This window comes from Pogoniulus pusillus, chromosome 17, assembly GCF_015220805.1.
Source record: "Pogoniulus pusillus isolate bPogPus1 chromosome 17, bPogPus1.pri, whole genome shotgun sequence".
Taxonomy (NCBI): Eukaryota; Metazoa; Chordata; class Aves; order Piciformes; family Lybiidae; genus Pogoniulus; species Pogoniulus pusillus.
In genome coordinates, this window is record NC_087280.1 from 18,139,119 (window position 1) to 18,160,402 (window position 21,284).

The 21,284-nt window shown below is 44.2% G+C and overlaps 1 protein-coding gene across 4 annotated transcripts in view; it reads left to right on the plus strand.

Annotated features, from left to right (window-relative positions):
• Positions 1 to 19,745, plus strand: part of CERS3 (ceramide synthase 3) — a 56,844-nt gene extending 37,099 nt beyond the window's left edge. Inside the window, exons 11-13 of one of the 4 annotated variants that reach the window (XM_064158013.1) lie at positions 18,699 to 18,789; positions 19,153 to 19,199; positions 19,666 to 19,745. In XM_064158013.1, coding sequence (XP_064014083.1) covers positions 18,699 to 18,789; positions 19,153 to 19,154 — 93 coding nt within the window. In that variant the 3' untranslated portion in view covers positions 19,155 to 19,199; positions 19,666 to 19,745. Of the gene's footprint in view, positions 1 to 18,698 lie in introns of all 4 variants that reach the window. The other 3 variants (XR_010305419.1, XM_064158014.1, XM_064158012.1) reach the window with 3 other exon arrangements.
• The last annotated feature ends 1,539 nt before the right edge of the window (positions 19,746 to 21,284 follow it).

Genomic DNA, 21,284 nt, shown 5'->3' on the forward strand with positions numbered 1-21,284 from the left:
GTCCAAGCACTAGGTCCTGCATCTGGGTTGTGCCAGTCTCAGGCACAAATTCAGTCTGGGTGCAGAGTGGGTTGAGAGCAGCTCTGGAGAAAGAGATTTGTATATAATGATTGATGAGAAGCTCACTATGAGCTGACAGTGCAGTGATACAGCCCAGAAGGCAAATCATGTCCTGGGCTGCATCAAGAGGAGTGTGGCCAGCAGGGCAAAAGAAGAGATTCATTGCTGTCTACAGCTACCTGAAGGGAGGTTGTAGCTGGGTAGGGGTTGGTCTCTTCTGCCAGGCAACCAGCAGTAGAAAAAGGGGGCACAGTCTCAAGCTGTGCCAAGGAAAGTATAGGCTGGATTGTTAGGAGGAAGTTCGTCACAGAGAGAGTGATTGGCATTGGAATGGGCTGCCCAGGGAGGTGGTGGAGTCACCATCCCTGGAGGTGTTTAAGAGAAGCCTGGATGAGGCACTTGGTGACATGGTCTAGTTGACTGGACAGGACTGGGTGCTAGGTTGGCCTGGATGATCTTGGAGGTCTCTTCCAACCTGGTTGATTCTATAATTCTATGCCCCTTTACTCTGCTCTGCTGAGACCTCACCTGGAATACAGCGTTCAGTTCTGGTGTCCCCAGCATAAGAAGGACATTGAGCTCTTGGAGTGAGTCCAGAGGAGGACCAAAAAAGATGATTCAAGAAACATTCCTTTATACTCATATTTAATTGTTTGATGGTTAGAGAAGCCATCCTCCAATTCTTGGATTGTTGGCTTCCTTCAAATCTTTATGTGGATAGTTGCATATCACAGAGAGACCCCATGTCTGCCCTAGAAGAAAACTGTTGTTACAAACACAACCCTTCTTAAACAGCTCTGCATAGAAGACAATGACTTGAGTCATTCTGCTCCTAAAGCGTGCATCTGTGTTTCCTTAGACACCAAAAAGCTTGTAGGTCTTGCATGTCACTCAGCTCTGGTAGATTAATTGCAAACTTATTTCTGGCCTGGCTTATTGAGTGTTAAAGTGTTCTCCCACTGCATGCTTTCTTTTTTTTTAAATTTTGGCCTTGTCTCTGCACTGTTCTCACACAACATTTCTGATGAAGTCAAGAAGGACATCCTCCTAAAGGCACTGGCATAGTTCTCCATCCACATTGGCTGAGGTTATGCAAGTGCAATGCTAGAAGGTCTTCAGATACAGTGCTGAAGACTACATCACTAGGCCAGCTATATAAGGCCATTTTGCCTTTCCTGCTTATATGACTTTGTAAGGGGCAGAAATGTTTTCTTTTGAGATAAGAGCTCTTTTTTATTAGTCATTGCTAAAGAATGGGAAAGCATCAAGCCTCCATCCTCATCGTGGATTTTTGGTTCCTTATACAGCTCGCTGAGAAGACTGTTTCCAAATAACATTTTTACAGAGGTAGCAGCAGCAGCCCAAGCCCTCCTCAGTCTGCATGACTTCAGCTGGCTTGCATGTACAGCCTGTTTTCCATAGCGGTGGCAAACTTGGCTGTGAAAGCAGCCAGTGCCTCCAAAACCATAAAGGTGACATTGAAGGGAATGGTGGTTTGCAAGGCAGCAGTTTTATACCAACATCTCTGTTCTAGACAATCTCCACAGAAGTAGCTGTTGCTATTTCAGTGCAATGCCAGTAAGCCATCATCCTTGTGTTAGAAGGGCTTTGCTTCTCTGCCCAAGACTTTCCAGTTTTCATTCAGAAAATGCAATTTTGGATGTGCTCTTGAAGCAACAGTTAGTTACTTTGGATGGAAAGGATGAAGTCATGAAAGAGCTGGGAAGAGGGACGGATGTTGTTAACTGGAGAAAGTTCTGAGCGTAGCAAGAGTGTAAGGATTCCTTTCAGTGCTCTCTCTGGGTCGTTGGTGGCAGTCAACAGCTCCTAGCATCCATCCAGAAACAGATGTCTTCCCTGACTCTACCCTTCTGAACTGTGTCATTGCATTGTCTGGAAGTCAATGGACTTGAATGTGTGTGTTCTCAGTGGGAAGTGCTCCTGGCCCTTATCAAAGCACAAGTTAAAGAATTTGTCTGAATCAGATATAATAGGTGGGACTCCGTGGGCAATGTTGACAGGAGGGCCCAATTCTTCAGGATGTTACATACCTGCCAAGTCCCTTCCGTTGTTGTTGTTCAGAGGGTCACACAGAGCTGTGTCGTATCTTGCTTTGAGCTGTGGGTCTCAATTCAGTGTTCTATCTCCAGACTCTGGCAGGAGACTTTGTTAAAGGAGGGAATTAGTTCAGAAATAACACTGAGCAGTGCAGCCTCATGAGCGGGTAACTGCTTCCATGCTTTAGTCTTCTTTGTCAGGAAGAGGTGGATTTTGTGTGAGACTGCCTGCTCAGCTCTTCATCTCAGATGTCACCTCCCCACTGCACTAATACAGGGGACAGTTGTTCTCAGTCCTCTGGGATATCTGCTCAGCTGACTGACTTGCTTCAGCAAAAAAAAGCATGGACTAAAAGTCTTGCGATTTCCTTCCTCCCAGATACTGCAGCCAGAGATTAATAAAAGTGAGGAAAAGGGAAAGAAGGGAGGAAATGGTCTTGCTCTGTTCCTTTGTGTCCTGTTTTCTCAGGCATGGGAATCTCTGGCACCAGAGCTGGTAGCACATAGTAACTTTGGTCTGAAGTTTCATGGGACACTTGTGTCACCTTTCCTCTGGCCCAGTCCTCCAGAAATGCCTTTACAAGAGAGAATTCTACATCACAAGCTAAGGTTTACTGAGCTACTCTAACTCCAGGGGAGTAAACTGGAAGGAACAGGAGCTTTTTTTTTTTTCCAAATCAAAGATTGTTCTTACTTTTGGAAAATCTAAAAATACACAAAAAGGAGCCTAAATGTCTTTTCTCATCAGGCATTTTGTGACTTGCTTATGAGTAAGGCAAGAAGAAAAGAAAGAAAATCAATGTTTATAAATATGTAAAGGGTGAGTGCCAGGAGGATGGAGCCAGGGCTGCTCTTGGTGGTGCCCAATGGCAAGACAAGGGGCAATGGGTGGAAGTTGAGGTGGAGGAAGTTCCATGTAAACACGAGGAGGAATTTTTTCACTGGGAGAGTGACAGAGAACTGGAAGAGGCTGCTCAGAGGAGTTGTGGGGTCCATCTCTCTGGAGAGATATTCAAGACCTGCCTGGATGCATTTCTGTGTGATCTGGTATAGCTGATCCTGCCCTGGCAGAGGGGTTGGAGTGGATGATCTTCAAGGTCCCTTCCAGCCCATAACCCTCTGTGATTCTGTGAAAAGCCCTTCAAGGTCAGAGCTGTAGCCATGTATCTCAGATGAGCTCTGCTGTCAGAGGAAGAAGGACATTCCACAATGTAATCTCTTTTCAAGTTAGGTCAGGCAATTGCAATGTTAGCTGCTGGCTGCCATCTTGATGTCCACAGCCTTTTGTTGCTAGGAAACTCGGTGTGTTTCTGTAATATTGTTCAATTACATGGTGAAATTACCCACTTGTATCAAATTTCAAGCACCACTGAAACATGTCTATTCATCATGTCTGCACATATGAGAATATTTTAGGAAAATTGAAAAACCATATAGAGAAGTATCTACATATGCACTGATTAGAAATATCTGGCCAGGAAAATCCCATGGAGATTAAACATTTTATTTCCAGGGTCAGAAAAAGGGAGTGAATGACAGCAGCTTATGGCCACATTATGATGGCAAATTAAGATGTAAAATATATGTTAAAATCATTACCCTCTGAGTTAAGGGTTTGAGGCTACAGTGCTTTACATCTTGAAAAATATGTGTAAGTTGTAGGAAATGGGCATCATGTCCACATGACTCGGATATTTCAGGGCTGATGCAAAGTCCATCAATGGCAGAAGGCAATGGCAGGTTTTTAATGGACTCTAATGTGACCAGAAATATGTTTTCTTTCTCTTTCAATTGTGTCATCACCAACAGACTGCCTTCAAGAAGCAAATGAGCTTCTCATTAATGGCCACTGTTATTTAGGAGTCAGCAGCTGCAGTTTCGTTTGACTCATAGAATGGTCTGGTTTGGAAGGGACCTCCAGAAGTCATCTAGTCCAACCCTCTCTGCAGTAAGCAGAGATTCTTTCCTCTTTCTGAAGCAGAACAAACTCTGCAGGCTTTTGGACTTGTCACTCTTGAGGAACAATAATTACCTGGTGCACCTATGTATCTTTTAATATCCCTTTGGCATTTCCTACCAAATCAAGGTTTTGGTTGGGCATACTTTTGTCCATGGTTTGTTCATTCTTGATTTCATCAGATTCCCAAGGGACCAGTGAGAGGTAGCATTCAAAGAATTACTAATGATAGAATAGAGGTAGTTGAAAACAATAAGAAAATGCTGTTTGAGGGCTGAAATGAGGCCCGTGAAATACTCCTTATGAGTCTTCTGCTCTTTCCAGCAATCATTCTTTACTTGAGCCTTTTGGTTTGTCTGAGGATTGTTCTTGCCCTAAGAAACCTCTGCTATTTTAAGTCAACTTTTTCCTTCACTCTTTCTTATACACCAGTACTGGGATGCCAGTGGAGTTCTTGCCATGAGAAATGGTCAACCTTATAAAGCCTCCTTGTATCAGTTCCTCTTTTTCTGTATCAAAAGAAGATATACTGTGAAATCTGCACCCTCAGAAATGCACCCATGGCCTGGAATACTTGACCTGTTTTGATGTTAATGCATAGGCAAGGCCTGAAAGTGCTCTGGAACACTAACATACTATGCTCTTATAAATCATCCACTGCTTATATTGAAGGATAATGATTCTTTACACCTGCAGAGGTGCTGGCCTGTGTGTCTCTGTCTTTCTGTGATGGAGGGACATTAATTAATGCCAGATGGATATTTTTTTCTCCAAATTAATATTGTTTATTAATTTTGATATTCAGGATTCTCTTGCCACCTGCCCAGAAAATTTTAGTAATAATCAGGTTCTTCTCAGTGGTCATGAAAACATTATATAAAGGAATAACTGGACCTAGAACAAATAACTAGCAATAATACAACTTTAAACTCAGTTGAACTGGAAGAGAAGTTCTTGTGGTCAAGATTTTGCTTGCCCACTAGATGCACTCAAGAAGCTCCTTTCTGTTTAAGACAGAAGGCTAGGATTCAATTGGAATCATAGAATCAACCAGGTTGGAAGAGACCTCCAAACTCATCCAGTCCAACCTGTCACCCAGCCCTGTCCAATCAACTAGGCCATGGCACTAAGTGCCTCATCCACTCTTCTCTTGAACATCTCCAGGGACAGTGACTACACCACCTCCCTGGGCAGCCCATTCCAATGGCAAATCACTCTCTCCGTGAAGAAATGACAAGATTTCTTGCTTTGCTTTCCTTGGTTACCTTTAGAACCAGATCTGTGTCCTTAAGAACTAGAGCAGGATTTGCAGTGGTTGAAATCTACTGGTTTAACTTTATTAAATGAGTCATCTTTCAGCCTCTCTTCTCCCAGGACTGTGAACACTTGGCTGTTCTCACAGCTGAGGTAGCACTGACTTCTGTCATTGAACTGTGCAGTAACTTCAGATATTTACTCCTAAACTGAAATCTTGTCTTTAAAACTACAGGGAAAATGCTCCGTGTCACATGAAAGCAGAAAGGCCTCTGAAGAGATCACATTTTAAATCTCTTAGGTGGCAAATAGAACCTGATCCAGTGTTCATGTTCTGTTTGGTGTGCACTAGGCACACCATGGGTGAGCTGAACCTGCTGGCTCCCAGCTGATAAATGCTGACTGTCAACTTGAGCTGGGCAGGGTCATCACATGACTCCCATCTTGCACCCTGCAATTATTGGGATGTGGGAACAAAGCATGAAATGAAATACATACTCAGGTTTGACATGCACAGCAATTTATTTGGCTCCTAAAAAGAGAGAGTTTCAGCTGATGGGATTTTTCTCCTTTCTGAAGCAGTAAAAAGTCTATTTTCAGGGTATTTATCCTGAAATGAAATTTAATGAGAATTAACACATTCAGTAAGAAGTCACTTGTTTTAAAATAAGTCATTCTGCAGGAGTTAGAGGATAATGATAATCTAGCTAAAATCTCACAGAATCATGGAAACATCCAGGTTGGAAAAGCCCCTCAGGATCACCAAGTCCAACCTAGAACCCTACTCTACAAGATTCACCTTTATCCATATCCCTAAGTGCCACATCCAAACTGTGAACACACCCAGGGGTGGTGACTCCACCACCTCCCTGGACAGCTCATTCCAGTGCCTGACCACTCTCTCCATGAAAAGCTTTTTCCTGATGTCCAATCTAAACCTCCCCAGCCTCAGCTCGAGGCCATCCCTTCCTTGTTCTGTCTCCAGTTAGCTGTGAGAAGAGCCCAGCAGCAGCCTCTCCACAATGTCCCTTCAGGTAGTTGTAGACAGCAATGAGCTCTCTCCTCAACCTCCTCTCTTTCTAACCATCCCCAGCTCCCTCAGGTGCTTCTCATAAGATTTATTGTCTAGGCACTTCCCGAGCTTCATCGTCTTCCTCTGGACCCGCTCCAGCACCTCCACATCTCTCTCGTATTGTGGTGCCCAAAACTGAACACAGTACTCATGGCTCTGTGCACTAGGAACCTGAGGAAAAGCTTTCTTTGGGGGGTTGGTGATGGGTTTCTAGACTGGGAAGGACCAGCACATGCTGATGGCTTGCTTTGGAGTCTGAGTTCTCACAGTGAAGGATTAGCACAAACAGAAGGCAGGCTGCACAGGCTGAGCAGGAAGTGCCTTTCCCTGTTGTAAAGGAAAGTGGATTGTGAAGAAGTTGGATTTGTTGGTTGTCAACAGATAAATACTTGTATCAGCTTTTCTGATGTGAGTAGTGTGTTAGAGGAACAAAATAGAACAAATGGAAGTTTTACCTCTTAGAGATGAAAAGCAGTCTATCTGGGAACCTTCCCAGGTGATTCAAATTATTGCCTTTGGGACATGAGCTTTTTTAATAGCCTGGAGACGGGAGCTAGCCAGCCAGGTCAGCAGCGTGAAGGCTCATGCCCTAGTAAAGGGAAATTCCTTCCTGTTATGACTTTCTTTCATCTGCATATTTCCCATTCTGCTACAGCAATCTAGTTAAGCCCAAAGCCTGGCTGCATCTCTTGCTTTGTGCTGCCAAATTCGTCTGAGGGAGGAGGGGTGAGAGGCAAAAGAAAGCATAAAAGAGCAGGAGTTTTGCTGGCTGGTATCTGCAGTGATAGGAGAAAAGCTGCTCTGTGCATGCTGGGGAGCTCTGGAGTCCCTGCCCTCATGAGAGCCTGAAATCAGGGCTGACTTCAGTAGAGTATATAGTTCAAGTGTGCAGGTAGCAGGCTGTGAAAGAGGAAAAGCCACCAGTGCTTCTCTGCTGCACAGTCTAAGAGTCCTGTCTAGTCTCCTTTGCCCCCAACAATTCATTGCCTGGCACTGTCAGTTAAAAGGCAGATTGCTATTGAAATCTTTGCTTTTTCTCTCCAGCAGCTGAGGAATGACTTCCAGGGAGGTGTCCTATACTTAAAGTAAAGGGAGTTTCTCAGATTTCAAAACAGCAAATATGTCCTTTCCTGGAATTTTGACTTCATTTTGAATTTGTTTTCCTTTCATACACCCTGTTTAGATACCCATAAATCCACCACACCTTTCACTTGAATATTATATAAAGATCAGGTAAAATTTAGAAAATGTAAGGACTGATGTGGGCATTGTGGAGGAATGAACTAATGAGATGCTGAAGAAAATAATTTCTGAGCATTTGACTGGAATAGGTGGGCTTGTGGAAATGCACTGGGGTAGGAGCATCAGGACAAAGTACTCTTCCACAGCCCTGCTGAGCATACACAAGAGTGTGCAAGAGCAGACTCCATCCTCTGGCCATAGTCCAGCCGAGTGGGTGTGTGGATGCTCCCTTTGCCTCTCTCATGTTAGCTCTGACACAGATGGGCTACACAGGTCTCTTAAGTGCTACAGTAGAAGTCTCCTGTTTCCAAAGCTGCTGAGTTTGACTCCAGTAGGTGCTGTAGATGACCACTGCCTCTAAGAGCTGAGACCCAAAACCTCCATGTAATTGTGAAAGCAAAGCCTGCAGTGTTGATACTGGGCCAGCTTCTCAGCTGGTATAAATGAGCACAGCTCGACTTGAACTCAACGGCATTGTGTTAGTTTTCACCAGCAATGGATCTGGCCAAACAATCTCCCCCCAGCACCTCTCTGTGTGCATGTCTGGCACAGAGCAAACTCTGCTTTTAGTAAATCCCTGATCTAAATTACTCTTCTGATGTGGAAGTTCCTAGTTCAGGTAAAAGACAACTGTAGATAAAGGTTTTTGCTTTAAAATTTAAATGATTTACCTTGCTGTTCACAGAAGGCCATTTGCTGACAGTTCCTCTGGCTTCCCTTGTTAACTGCTCATATCTTTTAATGTTCTAGCAGGATGTTTATGAAATGTTCCATTTGTTGCTAGTTATATATATGCACCTATATAAAAACTATATATAATAGTGTGCATATGTATTTATTTTTCCAATTGCCAAAAATCAATTCACAGAGCAAACCCTAGGCCTTCTACAGAACTTTTGATGCCTTCATTTGCTATTTTTAATATATGCTGCAGAAGTTTCAGTTCTGGCTTTGTTATGAGGTGAGGAATTCTAATATTTTCAGAGGGGTTAACAGGACTGCAATCCTCTAGACTGATTTCAAAAAACCTCTAAAAATTGATGAAGATTTACATCTTTATATAGTTATATTCTTTATATTCCTATTTTGTGTTTAAGAAAAATGTATTTCCTGGAAGGACCTTAGAATTGTTCTGTAGTCCTTATTACATGTGAAGAAGGGAGGAAATCTTAGAAGGAGCAGTCTCTCCTCTGTAAGATAATTCTAACAGCTTTTGACCAGTCACACCAGAATGCAAAGTTCCCATTATCAGCAAGCAAGCCAACCTGATCAGTCCATCTGTCTAATCAGGCAGTGATGGTTGTGAAGCACATGAAGGTAGGATTTGTCTTGTGTAGATAAGCTTGTGCCTAGCTCAAGTTCAAGCAGCAGTGGAGGAGAGTGGTGTCTCCAGTGAGCAATTTGCTGTGTCCAGTGTTGTCACCTCAGCCACGGTGTGGGGCAGTTCACTCTGCGGGGAGATCCATTTCCTCACCTTGGTTCTAGAGCAGTCCTAGCTAGCAGTCTCCAAGTAGATACCTGGCTTTCAGAATGCTGGACTTCACTGGAGGAAAACCTCCACTAAGTGCCTTAAGCACAGAAGTCTCAGGAACACCTCTCCTACCAGGACAGGCTGAGGGAGCTGGGGTTGTTCAGCCTGGAGAAGAGAAGACCCTGGGCAGACCTAATAGCAGCCTTCCAGTACCTGAAGGAGGCCTACAAAAAGGCTGCAAAGGGACTGTTTGCAAAGGCCTGTAGTGACAAGACAAGCAGCAATGATTTGAAATGAGAGAAGAGTGGTCAGCAGGAGCAGGGAGGTCATTCTGCCCCTGTACTCTGCACTGGTTAGACCACACCTTGAGTACTGTGTTCAGTTCTGGGGCCCCCAGTTTAAGAGGGACATTGAGATGCTTGAGCGTGTCCAGAGAAGGGCGACGAGGCTGGGGAGAGACCTCGAGCACAGCCCTACGAGGAGAGGCTGAGGGAGCTGGGGTTGTTTAGCCTGGAGAAGAGGAGGCTCAGGGGTGACCTTATTGCTGTCTACAACTACCTGAAGGGTGGTTGTGGCCAAGAGGAGGTTGCTCTCTTCTCTCAGGTGGCCAGCACCAGAACGAGAGGACACAGCCTCAGGCTGCGCCAGGGGAGATTTAGGCTGGAGGTGAGGAGAAAGTTCTTCCCTGAGAGAGTCATTGGACACTGGAATGGGCTGCCCGGGGAGGTGGTGGAGTCGCCATCCCTGGAGCTGTTCAAGGCAAGATTGGACGTGGCACTTGGTGCCATGGTCTAGCCTTGAGCTCTGTGGTAAAGGGTTGGACTTGATGATCTGTGAGGTCTCTTCCAACCCTGATGATACTGTGATACTGTGTGATACTGTGAAGAGTACATTTAGGTTGGATGTTAGGAGGAGGTTTTTTACCATGAGGGTAGTGGAACACTAGAGCAGGTTGACCAGGGATACAGTTGAGGCCCCATCAAGGTTAGGCTTGGCATGGCTCTGGGCAACCTGATCGAATGGAGGATATCCCAGCTTACTACAGAGGGTTGGACCGGATGACTTTTGGAGGTCCCATCTGAGCCAAACCAGTCTGTGATTTCTAATGCCATTGAAGAAATTTAGTTCATGAGAAAGTACTGGAGGATTCTTATATCCCATCTCAGTACTACAGTGCTGAGAAATACTGTATTGAAGTGATTTTAGGTGTTGTGATATGGATATCAAATGAAAGAACATGCCTTATTAGGTACCTAACTTGAAAATTAGATTGATAATGTTTAAGTACAGAGATAACCTTTAGATCCTTCACAAAAGGTGAGGAATGCCTCCTAGGTGTTTAAGAGGCAGCTAGATGAGGCACTTAGTGCCATGGTTTAGTTAATTAGAAGGGTTAGGTGACAAGTTGGACTCCATGATCTCAAAACTCTTTTTCAACCTGGTTAATTCTGTGATTCTAACCAAACACCTGCTTAGGTGGCAGAAGTGCCCATTGCTGCACGATGTAGCTTTCCACTTTCTGGTTGGTTTAACAGCGCTGTAAGGCTTGCGTAGGAATAGTCTTTAGCAGCTGTGTTGTTTCGAAACATTCATCTTGAGTGCAGCATCATACCTCACTGAGAAAAGTGTGAGTGTCTGATCAGCTGTTTTGTAGCCAAAAAAGCATTTCTAAGGAATGGAAGTGCCTGTTCTGATAAAAGTTCATAGAACTGAACTCCTTGGCTGAACGCGAGCTCTGTCCTCGGGTAAAAGAGTTCACTATAGAGAACAGCATCCAATGCCTATTATATTGTTCTTTGTTTCTTTGCCAAGTGTGGATTTAAAATTGGAATAATTCAGAAAGCAGTGGGACATTATGACTCACTCGGTACCTCCTGGGCTTTTGACATTATCGTAAAGCCACATACACTTGAGTGCAAGGTTTAGTTAGTGGATTTCAATAACACAGCCAGCAGACTTTATTGAAACCACAGAGTACCTGATTAACTGTAAACAATGATTTATTTCTTCTGAACAGTCAGGGTATTATAGCTCCAGTTACAGGTGTGTTCTGCTGACTGACAACACAAGAGGTTAAATTTATTCCTTCAGTCAAAATCCAGGGCTATGCTCTGACAGTAATATCTAGTTTTATGTGACTGTTCTCTTCAATATTTGCCCCATTACTGTAACTTTACTTTTAATTTATTTTTCACACATTTTCTTTGTCTCTGAAAATTCCCAGTGGAAAACATGGGGAACATAGATCATAGAATCAACCAGGTTGGAAGAGACCTCCAAGATCATCCAGTCCAACCTAGCACCCAGCCCTATCCAGTCAACCAGACCATGGCACCAAGTGCCTTATCCAGTCTTTTCTTGAACACCTCCAGGGACGGTGCCTCTACCACCTCCCTGGGCAGCCCATTCCAATGGGAAATCACTCTCTCTGTGAAGAACTTCCTCCTAACACCCAGCCTATACCTACCCCAGCACAACTTGAGACTGTGTCCCCTTGTTCTGTTGCTGGTTGCCTGGGAGAAGAGGCCATCCCCCACCTGGCTACAATGTCCCTTCAGGTAGTTGTAGACAGCAATGAGGTCCCCCCTGAGCCCCCTCTTCTCCACAGGTATTACCTAGAAGAGAGAGGTTAAACAAGCAGTGTTTGGGCCACGAGATGTCCAATATAATTAATCTAGAAAGTCTGTGTCTTCATTTAAAAACTCCAAAAAGCAGAGCCCAACAGCACATCCTCCATGGAAGATCGACATTATTTATGTTGCCTAACATGTATAAGCTGAAAATGGAACTTTATTTTCCAATAAAATCTCCCAGGCTGGAAATACAGAGCAGTTAGCTTGAATCCAAATGTATATTGCTGAGTCTCTACAGGAAAGTAAAGACATACTAAGTCATATGTCAGCTGAGCTGAATTATTGATGTTGAATTAAACATCTTGAACTCAGAGATTGGTCAGGTTTATAGTATTATTTGTTAGAAGAATCTCTCCCTCCCCCCCTATCTATTTGGACCAACTTTTTATTATCCCTCTTGTTTATTATCTCTTTTATTTGAGTCAGCAGTTGCTGACCTGACTAATAGCTTTCATCTTTGTCTTGCAAGCTGTGCTTTCCATATGTGCAGGTGCTGTGGAATTTATTGTCTTTACATTGAAAAATCAAGATCTAGTCAGTATGCTTGTAGATGTTTAACTGCAAATATTTTTAAGGTAGAATTAAGGTATAAGATATAGGATGTTCTGACTTTAATGTAAGGTACATGCAAGACTCAGGAAATTCACAGTATCACAGTATCATCAGGGTTGGAAGAGACCTCACAGATCATCAAGTCCAACCCTTTACCACAGAGCTCAAGGCTAGACCATGGCACCAAGTGCCACGTCCAATCCTGCCTTGAACAGCTCCAGAAGGATAGAAAGAAAATTCTGCAAATGCCCAAATCTGCATTTCACCAATCATTAACATAACAGAATCAGCTCTGATTTGCTTTTATGTATCAGTCCCTGGTCAAAGAAATCAAATTAACTGCACAGATGTAAATCACATGTTCTACCTCAAAGATTAATTTGTTTTAGTCTCGCCTAGGCAGGGGCAAGACTGGAATCCCTTCATGGTGCTGAGAAACTTTGGAATCGGTGTTGGTCCTGCCAGATGAGGCAAGCTTGGTACATCTCCCACCACATGTGCAGGTGGAGTTATACCAGTGAGAAGGAGCTTGAACTGATGTGTATTGGTCTTGCTTGCCTTTCCCTTGGTGATTTGATTGGGATGCTTGGCGAGGCACAGCAAGACTGTATCCTCCTCTCCTTCATTCAGTGATTAGCTATAAAGGCAAACAAACCACCACTATGCTCCCAATCTCACACCATGATTTTCTTAAGTGGGCGTTACCCTGTGGCACTACTGTGTGTGCTTGTCAGAGGGAGCTAGAATGGAGCTGGACTGGAAGTTGATTCTTGAGAACAACATGGTAGCAGCTTCAGCTGTAGAAATATCTTCTGCTCAGACATCTCTCAGTCAGATTCTTTTTCTTTTTTCTCCATGCTACCTCAGTGGTGATTTCTGTTTTGGAGTATGTCAGGGCAGTGACAACTTACCCAGAGCCCTCAATTTACCTATCTGCAGTACATCCATTGACCCAACAATGTACTTGCTAGCAAGTGCCCTTCCCCTTCTGGGAAGGCAGAAGACAGGTTGCAAAGGCTTCCAAACAGTGGTTTATAGGATCAATCCACACTGCCACAATATGGTCTTTTATGCTGCTTGGCACTGTCTTTCCCTCTGCTCTTATACCTGCTACTGTAGAGCAGATATGAAGTCATGGCTATACTGCAAACTCAGCATGGATGTGGACAAAGATGCCATATGCCCAGCAGGAGAGAAAGGTGATACCTGCCTAGTCCCACTTCTCCACCAGTAAACTTCAGATGATGTCACCAGCACACAGGAAGAGGAGACTCACACTTCCATCTGTCTTCCAGCACAACAGTCTCCTTCTCCCAAAGCTCTCTTCATCTGTAGCAGAAAGCATGCAGCGCCAAGAGCTTGTTAAGGGCGAAGTGATTTCTGAGTGCTTTATTGAGAGACAGAGTTGCATAATTAGGAGTAAATTCTGTTAGTTTAGATGGAAATTTGACCAATGTTTTTCTGCTTACAAGAGGCTGGGAAGTGGCCTCTAAAGTTTGCTCATCTCTTAATTTCAAGAAGTCTTTTTCCTCAGTGAACTTCCTTGGAAGGTCCTTGACTGCTCATGTAATGAGATGTGGCACTAGTGACTTGAGTGATACGTGTTCTCACAGCAGTGAGATGCAAGAAGCCAAAACTACCTTAACAAATACGGTTCATTTAACTAAAAGAGGCAGACTGAGCAGCAGGTGGAAGGGTTAAACAAAAGGGGAAAAGATTATAAAAGTTTGCGGCTTTGGCTTCACTACAAATGGCTCTCTTGCAGACTTTATAGCATTAGTGTTGCTTCTCATAAACCTTGAAACCATTCATCCATTTAGAAAGATTAAATTGGTTAGTCATCCAGAACATAAAATATACACATCCATTTTGTCTGTTACCCTAAACCATCTGAAGTATAATAAATGCAGCTGATGCCATTAAACCCAAGCACTGAGTATTAATGATGGGCTCAGCTGTGGTATTTACAGTTCGCCAGCTCTTGTGTTTCTGATAGTACATTCAGCTGTGCTTGCTCAGGGACAGCAAGAACAGAGTCTCTGAGTTGGAAAAAACAACTATAATATATGATGTGAGGGGCTCAGAGAGAACATCTTGATAGCTGAAAGCAGAAAAAAATCTTAGAAATGTTTTTTTTTTCTTGTTCTTAGAAAGTCCAAGTTAAGAGGCACAAACTTTGCTTACAATGTCATAGACTCATATAATTGTCAGGGCTGGAAGGGACCTCAAGGATCATCTAGTTCCAGCCCCCCTGCCATGGGCAGGGACACTTCACACTAGATCAGGTTGCTCAGAGCCCCATCCAGCTTGGCCTTAAAAACCTCCAGGGATGAGGCTTCCACCACCTTCCTGTTCAACCTGGGGAAGAATTTCTTCCTAACATCTGATCTGAATCTCCCCACTTCTAGTTTTGCTTCATTCCCTCTAGTCCTATCGCTACCTGACATCCTAAAAAGTCCCTCATCAGCTTTCTGGTAGGCCTCCTTCAGATATAGGACAGTATCTCATTGAAGTCTTCTCTTTTCCAGACTCAACAGCCCCAACTCTCTCAGTCTGATACATATTTGTAATGGTCTGTTCAACAGTTTACAAAGGCAGGTTGGTTTGGGTTTCTAGTTACAGCTGAACCCATTGCTATTCAAAGTTCTGTCACTTAAGCTAGGCAAGAAAGACCAGACTCTTCTAAAGCAAGAATTGGTTGAGGCACATGGTCAGGAAAAGAGTTCATGTTTCAGAATGGAATACAGACTTAGATTTCATTTAGCAGCATTTCTTGCTGGTCAGTGTCAGAATTTCATGAGCAGTGCTTTTCTCAAAGCTGTTTAATTTTCAGAATACAAAGGCATTTAATTCCTGCAGCTTTGAAATATCTAAGGCATTGTCTCAAATGCAGAGATTTCCAGTGGGCTGGAAAACTCTTGTACAGGTTTTTTAATTACCATATATATGCCTTTAATCAGAGCATCCAGCTTGACAGCATTAAGACTGGGAAGCAAATCCTATCCGAGTTTAGAGTTCCATCCTGGAAACGCAAGCTCGTTGCTATAGGAAACAGGAATCGATGGCATGTGTCAGCTGTCATTCAAAGCAGAGCAGATTGCCTCCTATTCCTCATCATATTCTTGAGTACCAGCAAAATCTGTAGACCACAGGGAGGTACCCCAAATGGAACAGACACTCGGGAACTTTGCTGGTTCCACTCTGTTCACAGTGAGCACAAAAGCACTCTTATTCTTCCCCACCACTGCCCACATCTGCAGCCTCAGCCAGAGGCTGCTGAGGAGGATGAGGGTGCTTCCAGTGACTCCAGCATGTTTTCATCAGACACTGTACTTGAGGCTTAGTGTACTTTAAAAAAAAACAAAAAAATATTAAACATTCCTGGTGGGGAAAAAACTGAGGCAGTGAGTCTCCACCCAGCCCTCAACATTTGTCTTTTACTCTAATACAGATTGCAAAACTACCAGAAGGGAGAGAGGTGATCTGAAAGAGACAGAACCTCATAAATTGTTTGTGTGGGAAAGGCTGTCTTTCCTTTGCTCTAACTGATGGCATGCCAAGTTTATTTTACACTATTTACAGTGAGATGTTTGTTTTGATGCCCTTTGTATGTTGTTAGGGAAAAGGCAAAAGAAAATCTCCAGGAAGTTTATAGTTTTTGATAAGACAGAGTTTTAGGCTTTAATTTTCTCCCAGTGAAATGCACAGGACTAGAAAGTGTAATATATAGAGGGATCTGAGACTGCAATTGGATGGGTTATTGCTGAGCTGTCATTTATTTTCTCTGGATGAAGTCAGTGCGTGAGAAAGACCTCAAACCAGCAGGCTAGGAAAGTGAAATTGTTCATTCAGAGAGCAGGCAGAGGATGAACAGGAACAACACTGGTTTCTCCTTTCTGTGTCTCATCTCTGACCTTGGCACATCAGCCCAGGAGCAGGAGGAATGTGCAGTCGCTGGCTGTTTAGTTGAAGTCCAGAGTGATGACAAGGAGGACAAATTGATTCATGGTGGAATGGCCTCTAGTGTGGCTGCACAGGCAGCAGATTGTCTGCACAAGGGCTAATGTGCCTACCAGCTCCAGTACACAGCTCTGGAGGCCAGCATCAGGTCTCCCTCAGCAGGTGGTCCTGCCAGCCAAACACTCCTCCATTACAAAAAGGCACCGTGACACCTGCAGTCCTCAGCACTTGAGTATGGATACCATTGACTGTCTGGTTTGGCTGTTAAACCTTGGCAGCTCCTGTTAACAAACCAACTGCCCTGGTGCTGGAGAGTAAAGTGTCAGCCACAGTATGAGGGCCCAGGCTTTGATCCTGGGGAAGCTCCTGGTTTTAAGTGAGAGCTCTGCTCTCGTCAGACCCCACCTGGAGTACTGTGGACAGTTCTGGAGCCCCTAACACAGGAAGAAAATGGAACTGTTGGAATGAGTCCAGAGGAAGCCACAAAGATGATCAGAGGGCTGGAGCAGCCCTGCTATGAGGACAGGCTACAAGAGAAGGCTTTGAGGAGAGCTTGTAGTAGCCTTCCAGTGTCTGAAGGGAGCCTACAGGAAGGCTGGGGAAGGGATTATTTACAAGGTCTTGGAATGACAAGATGAGGAGCAATGGGTTTAAACTGGAAGAGGGGAGATTTAAACTAGATGTTAGGAAAAAGCTCTTTACAGTGAGGATGGTGAGACACTGGAAGAGGTTGCCCGGGGTGGTTGTGGATGCTTCCTCCCTGGAGGTATTGAAGGCCAAGCTGGATGAGGCCTTGAGTGACCTGTTCTGGTGAGAGGTTTCCCTGCCTATGGTGGGGGGTTGGAAGTGGATGATCTTTGAGATCCCTTCCAACCTAAACCTTTCTATTATTCTATTAAATCTTGAGATGATGGAGAGGCAATAACTGTTGTCTGTCTCTTCTGACAGAAGAACTAGAGGGTGTTTGTATCAGGTGATGCTGGGTCTGCCAGGCACCTTCCAGCTGAAAAAGACAACCAGTGGCAGCTGCTAATGACACAGGAAACTGCAGCAGGTGGGAAGGGTTTCATAGGTGCCTGCTTTGATCTCATTTCTGTTTTCAGTCACTGCTTAGGCAGAAGGAAATGTTTACTTGATTTATAGCATCTTTAACTAGAGCATCTTGCCATGAGTCTGCAGAGCAGGTCATCAGTTGGTATGGGAAGTCCTTCCAGGGAGCCAGGTACTGCTCTTGTAGGCTCATTGCACTGGAAGGGAAATGAAGGTGTTTGAGTTTAATGCTAAAGCCTCCATGGTGTGAGACAAACTTCTGAACACACAGCTGGACATGAGAAGTAAGGTCGTGATGGTATGTATTACGTGCCATGGTGATGAAGCCAGGGATGGCTGACTTCTCCCTCACCTTTGCTGTGAAATACTGGGCTAGACACAGCGTCCTTTATCTGCCTGGGGGAAATGTTCATTAGCAAGAGTCACGTTTGATGGTCCGAGGGTGAAGCATGACTGCCAAATGTGAGAAGCTGTTTCCATAGAGCAGGGAACAGATTTTTGTCAGGGCAAGCTGCCTCCTTAGCTGGATGATATACTCAAGATGTATACACTAGCTGTATAGACATGGCCTCCCCTTTGTGGATGTGGACATGATGTATGCACCAGCAGGCAGGGAAGAGTATTCTAAGGTCAGTAAGTCTCCTGAAGTAAAGTTCATAGCAGAGGACGCTGGTACATCTAGTCACTGTTTAGTTTACACCTGTCAGAAGCAGGCAGGCTCTTAACTCCTGTGTTTGGGTGAGTGTATTCATCATATTTGGGTTTTATACAATATTCTTTTCATCTTCCCCACACTTCACAACTGTTAATTAATCCCACAGCACCCAGGGATTGCCCAGTAACACTCTGCAAGGGGAAGCAGAAACAAGCAAGAAGAGGTCAAATGACTGGGCCAAAGTCATAGAAAAAATTTTGTCTAAAGAGTATTAGGTTCTGCATGAGTCAAGTGTTGTTAACTGGGTGGTCCTTGGGTGTCAGCCTCCATTGTAAGGGGACAGCATGTTTCTGGGGGATGGTTTTGATCTTGTCTAGTGTATTAAGAGTTCCCTTTTCAGTTGTTCTTTTGGCACTATTTTTTTTCTTTATGAAGCACATGGAGGACAAAGGGATTTTGTCTTCAGAGGATGATGGGCAATTTCCAGGAAAGGAGAGTGTCTCATGTTCTAGAACTTATGTGCACTATCTTCTCATTTTACAGTTTTAAGCAGGGGCAACTGACTAATGAAATTTGGTGGTTCTTCTTTCAAAGTCTTTACAAAAATTGAGATTTGCTTGTCTGGCACCCCTAGGCATGTTTTGCAAGGTCTGCACTGAAATAGCTGTCTGGTAACTTACCTGCCAGTAAATCTGCAAGTACAGAACTACACTCATGGTGCTTTCTTCTTCCTAGGACTTGAAAGATGACCGGAGTGATGTAGAGGAGGAAGATTCTGTCACAGATAATGAAGAGGAATCTACAAGAAATGGCAACAAGAATGGCTGTGGGTCAAACAAACATCTCCTAAACAGCAGTCACCACTAGCCTCCTCCTGCCTCACCTCCTGCAGTGATTTCTGTTCTGGTTTTAACTCAACCTACAGAATAGAATTTAAGTCCAAAGGCTTATGAGAGACTGTGATTGATTTATTGTTGGCTACTGGACCTGGAAAAAAGCCCAGTTGAAATGAGAGTGAAAAATTGCATAACATGACAAAATGTGTTAATGACCTACTTTCTGAATCGTTGCTAAGTGTTTGGAGAGATGTTTGGACGCCCTGACTGACAGTGCTCCACAAGGGCAAAGCTCAAGAGCCTCAGATCATTTACTGTCCCATTGATTCTAACACCATTTTTCAATCTGATAGAAGATATATTTCACCAAGCAGCTTAATTCACAGATGTTTTGTGGTAGGTAGGTAGTGTGAACTCCATTAGGAGCCAAAATTACTCAGAGTGGGAAGAATTTGACAGTGGTGTACAGTGACTAGCATTTTAGTCCTTACTTTTCACGTTATACCCTCATCAAAATGGCTTCTCTTTTATTTTTTTGAGTTAGATTTCATTTCCTGGAGGCCAGTAGAAGCTCACATGGAGGAAGTCAAATTAAGAGCTGACTTCACTGCAGAAATGCAGTCTTTCTCCAAAGTGTGCTGTAGGATAGATAGCTCCAATATTGTGTTCTGAGATTTCCACGTTGTGGAAGTCCCTGTAAAAATAGCAAAACTTAGCCCCCAGTTCTCCACTGAGCTCCAAGTTTCACAAATGTCTTTCAGGCATTTTGGCCCAGCATTAGAAGAAAAGGTGCAGTGGGGAGGGAAGATAGTGAATGGAAATTGGGTCTTCTGACAGGTTCTTTTGCACTACTTATTTGTCTTCAGAGCTGCTGAACGCCTCCTGCTCCTGACACATCTACAGCCCAGAAGAGTGAAAATAAATCTTCTCCAACGCCTTTTCCTGAGCTTGTCTTGCACAGTGGCATTGGATCACTGCCTCGTTAGGAGTGAGTCCACTCAATTCTGTGTTGTGGTTGCTGTGTGTTCACTGGGCACTGGGGGAGCACAAGACTAGCAAGGAATGTTCACGTTGTCAGTGCTGTGCACTCGTTTGGGATCAGGATCTGTACTTCCATCCCTGGAAAATCCTAATCACATTGGCTAGAGGCAAACCTGGGTGCCAGGGTGTGACTTTAGGCCCCAGACTTGTTTATGCTGTAGGAAGTGGAGGAACTGCAGATGTTTTATAGCTTCTCTTACCACAAGGGTCTCTCTCCTCAGTCTGCAGTTCTGTTCTGACACTAGTGCAGGATGCAGCAGCGTGACCATTCCCAGGGCTTTCCAAGGAGAGCAAGGCTACTCACAGGGTGGTACCAATCTCATTTACAGATGCATTAGCTCACAAGGTCATAAACAATTTGTGTCATGAGTTTTGGAGGGGAGAGGCTCTCCATGTGGTCCTACAGTAGCTTCTAAATCCAGTAGCTTGATATTGGCCTAGGGGACCACTGCTAGAGAGCTTTGGTGCAGAGCTGCTTGTTCAGCAAGGTTCTTTTTTTCTTAAGGCTGCTTGGGCAGGGACTTGGTGACCTACAGGAAGCACTGTGTGAGTGACCTGTTTTCTCAAGATTTCCTTGGCAAAGGGGGTATGATTCAGTGCCTGAAGCTTTTGAAAGAGTGGGAAATGTTTGGGATCTCAGATATGAAGAAAGAAGTGTTTTCTGTGCAGTTACAAGAAACCACAGGAGTTCTTTGTTAGAGAGGCTGGTGGTGTGAAAATATCCACGTACAGGCTGAGTGAACTAGGCTGGGTTTAATTTGGTACTTAACGTTTTGGGCCACCTAATACCTCAAATGTTTTACATTTTACTACAAAGAGAATTAACACTGAGAAAGGAGGCATGACCTGCAGCTTCTGAGAAAGATGGGAAGTGCACATTGGTGGGACAGGACTCTTGAACCCGTGGTTGTAGTTCACTGGTGCTGCTCGGGCTGAGCGGGCAGAATTCCCTTAGCGGCTGTTGTAGAGCTGTGTGCTTCTTTACATAGCTGTGGAGAGTACCTTAAATACTGCATTGGGGGGTTATTGGAAGTGTAAGTACCTATTACATCATCTAAAGCAACTGGTGAGTTTGGCAGGGTCAGGGTTGCTTATCAGGGCCTGTTTATTGCCTTTATGAAAAGAACTGGCCCTTGCTAACCAAGCAGAGAAACTCGACGCCTCAGAGGCTTTACGCTCCCTCTGAGAGTGGTGGAGACAACAGTGCTTTCTACGAGACATAATGGGGGCTTGGGAGATGGCCAGGGCATTATCACTGAGCTCTGGTGCCAGAAAGCTTTCCTGCTATGACTAGGAAAGGAAACGTGAAGAGTGATGTTGTCACAGGAGTGAGCCTCTGAACAACTACTGAGTTTTAAACTGGAATTTATAGGCTCATCGAGGCCAAATCTTGCCCTTCCTACTCAGACAAGCCTCCCTCTGAAGCCAAGTAACTCTGCTGGAG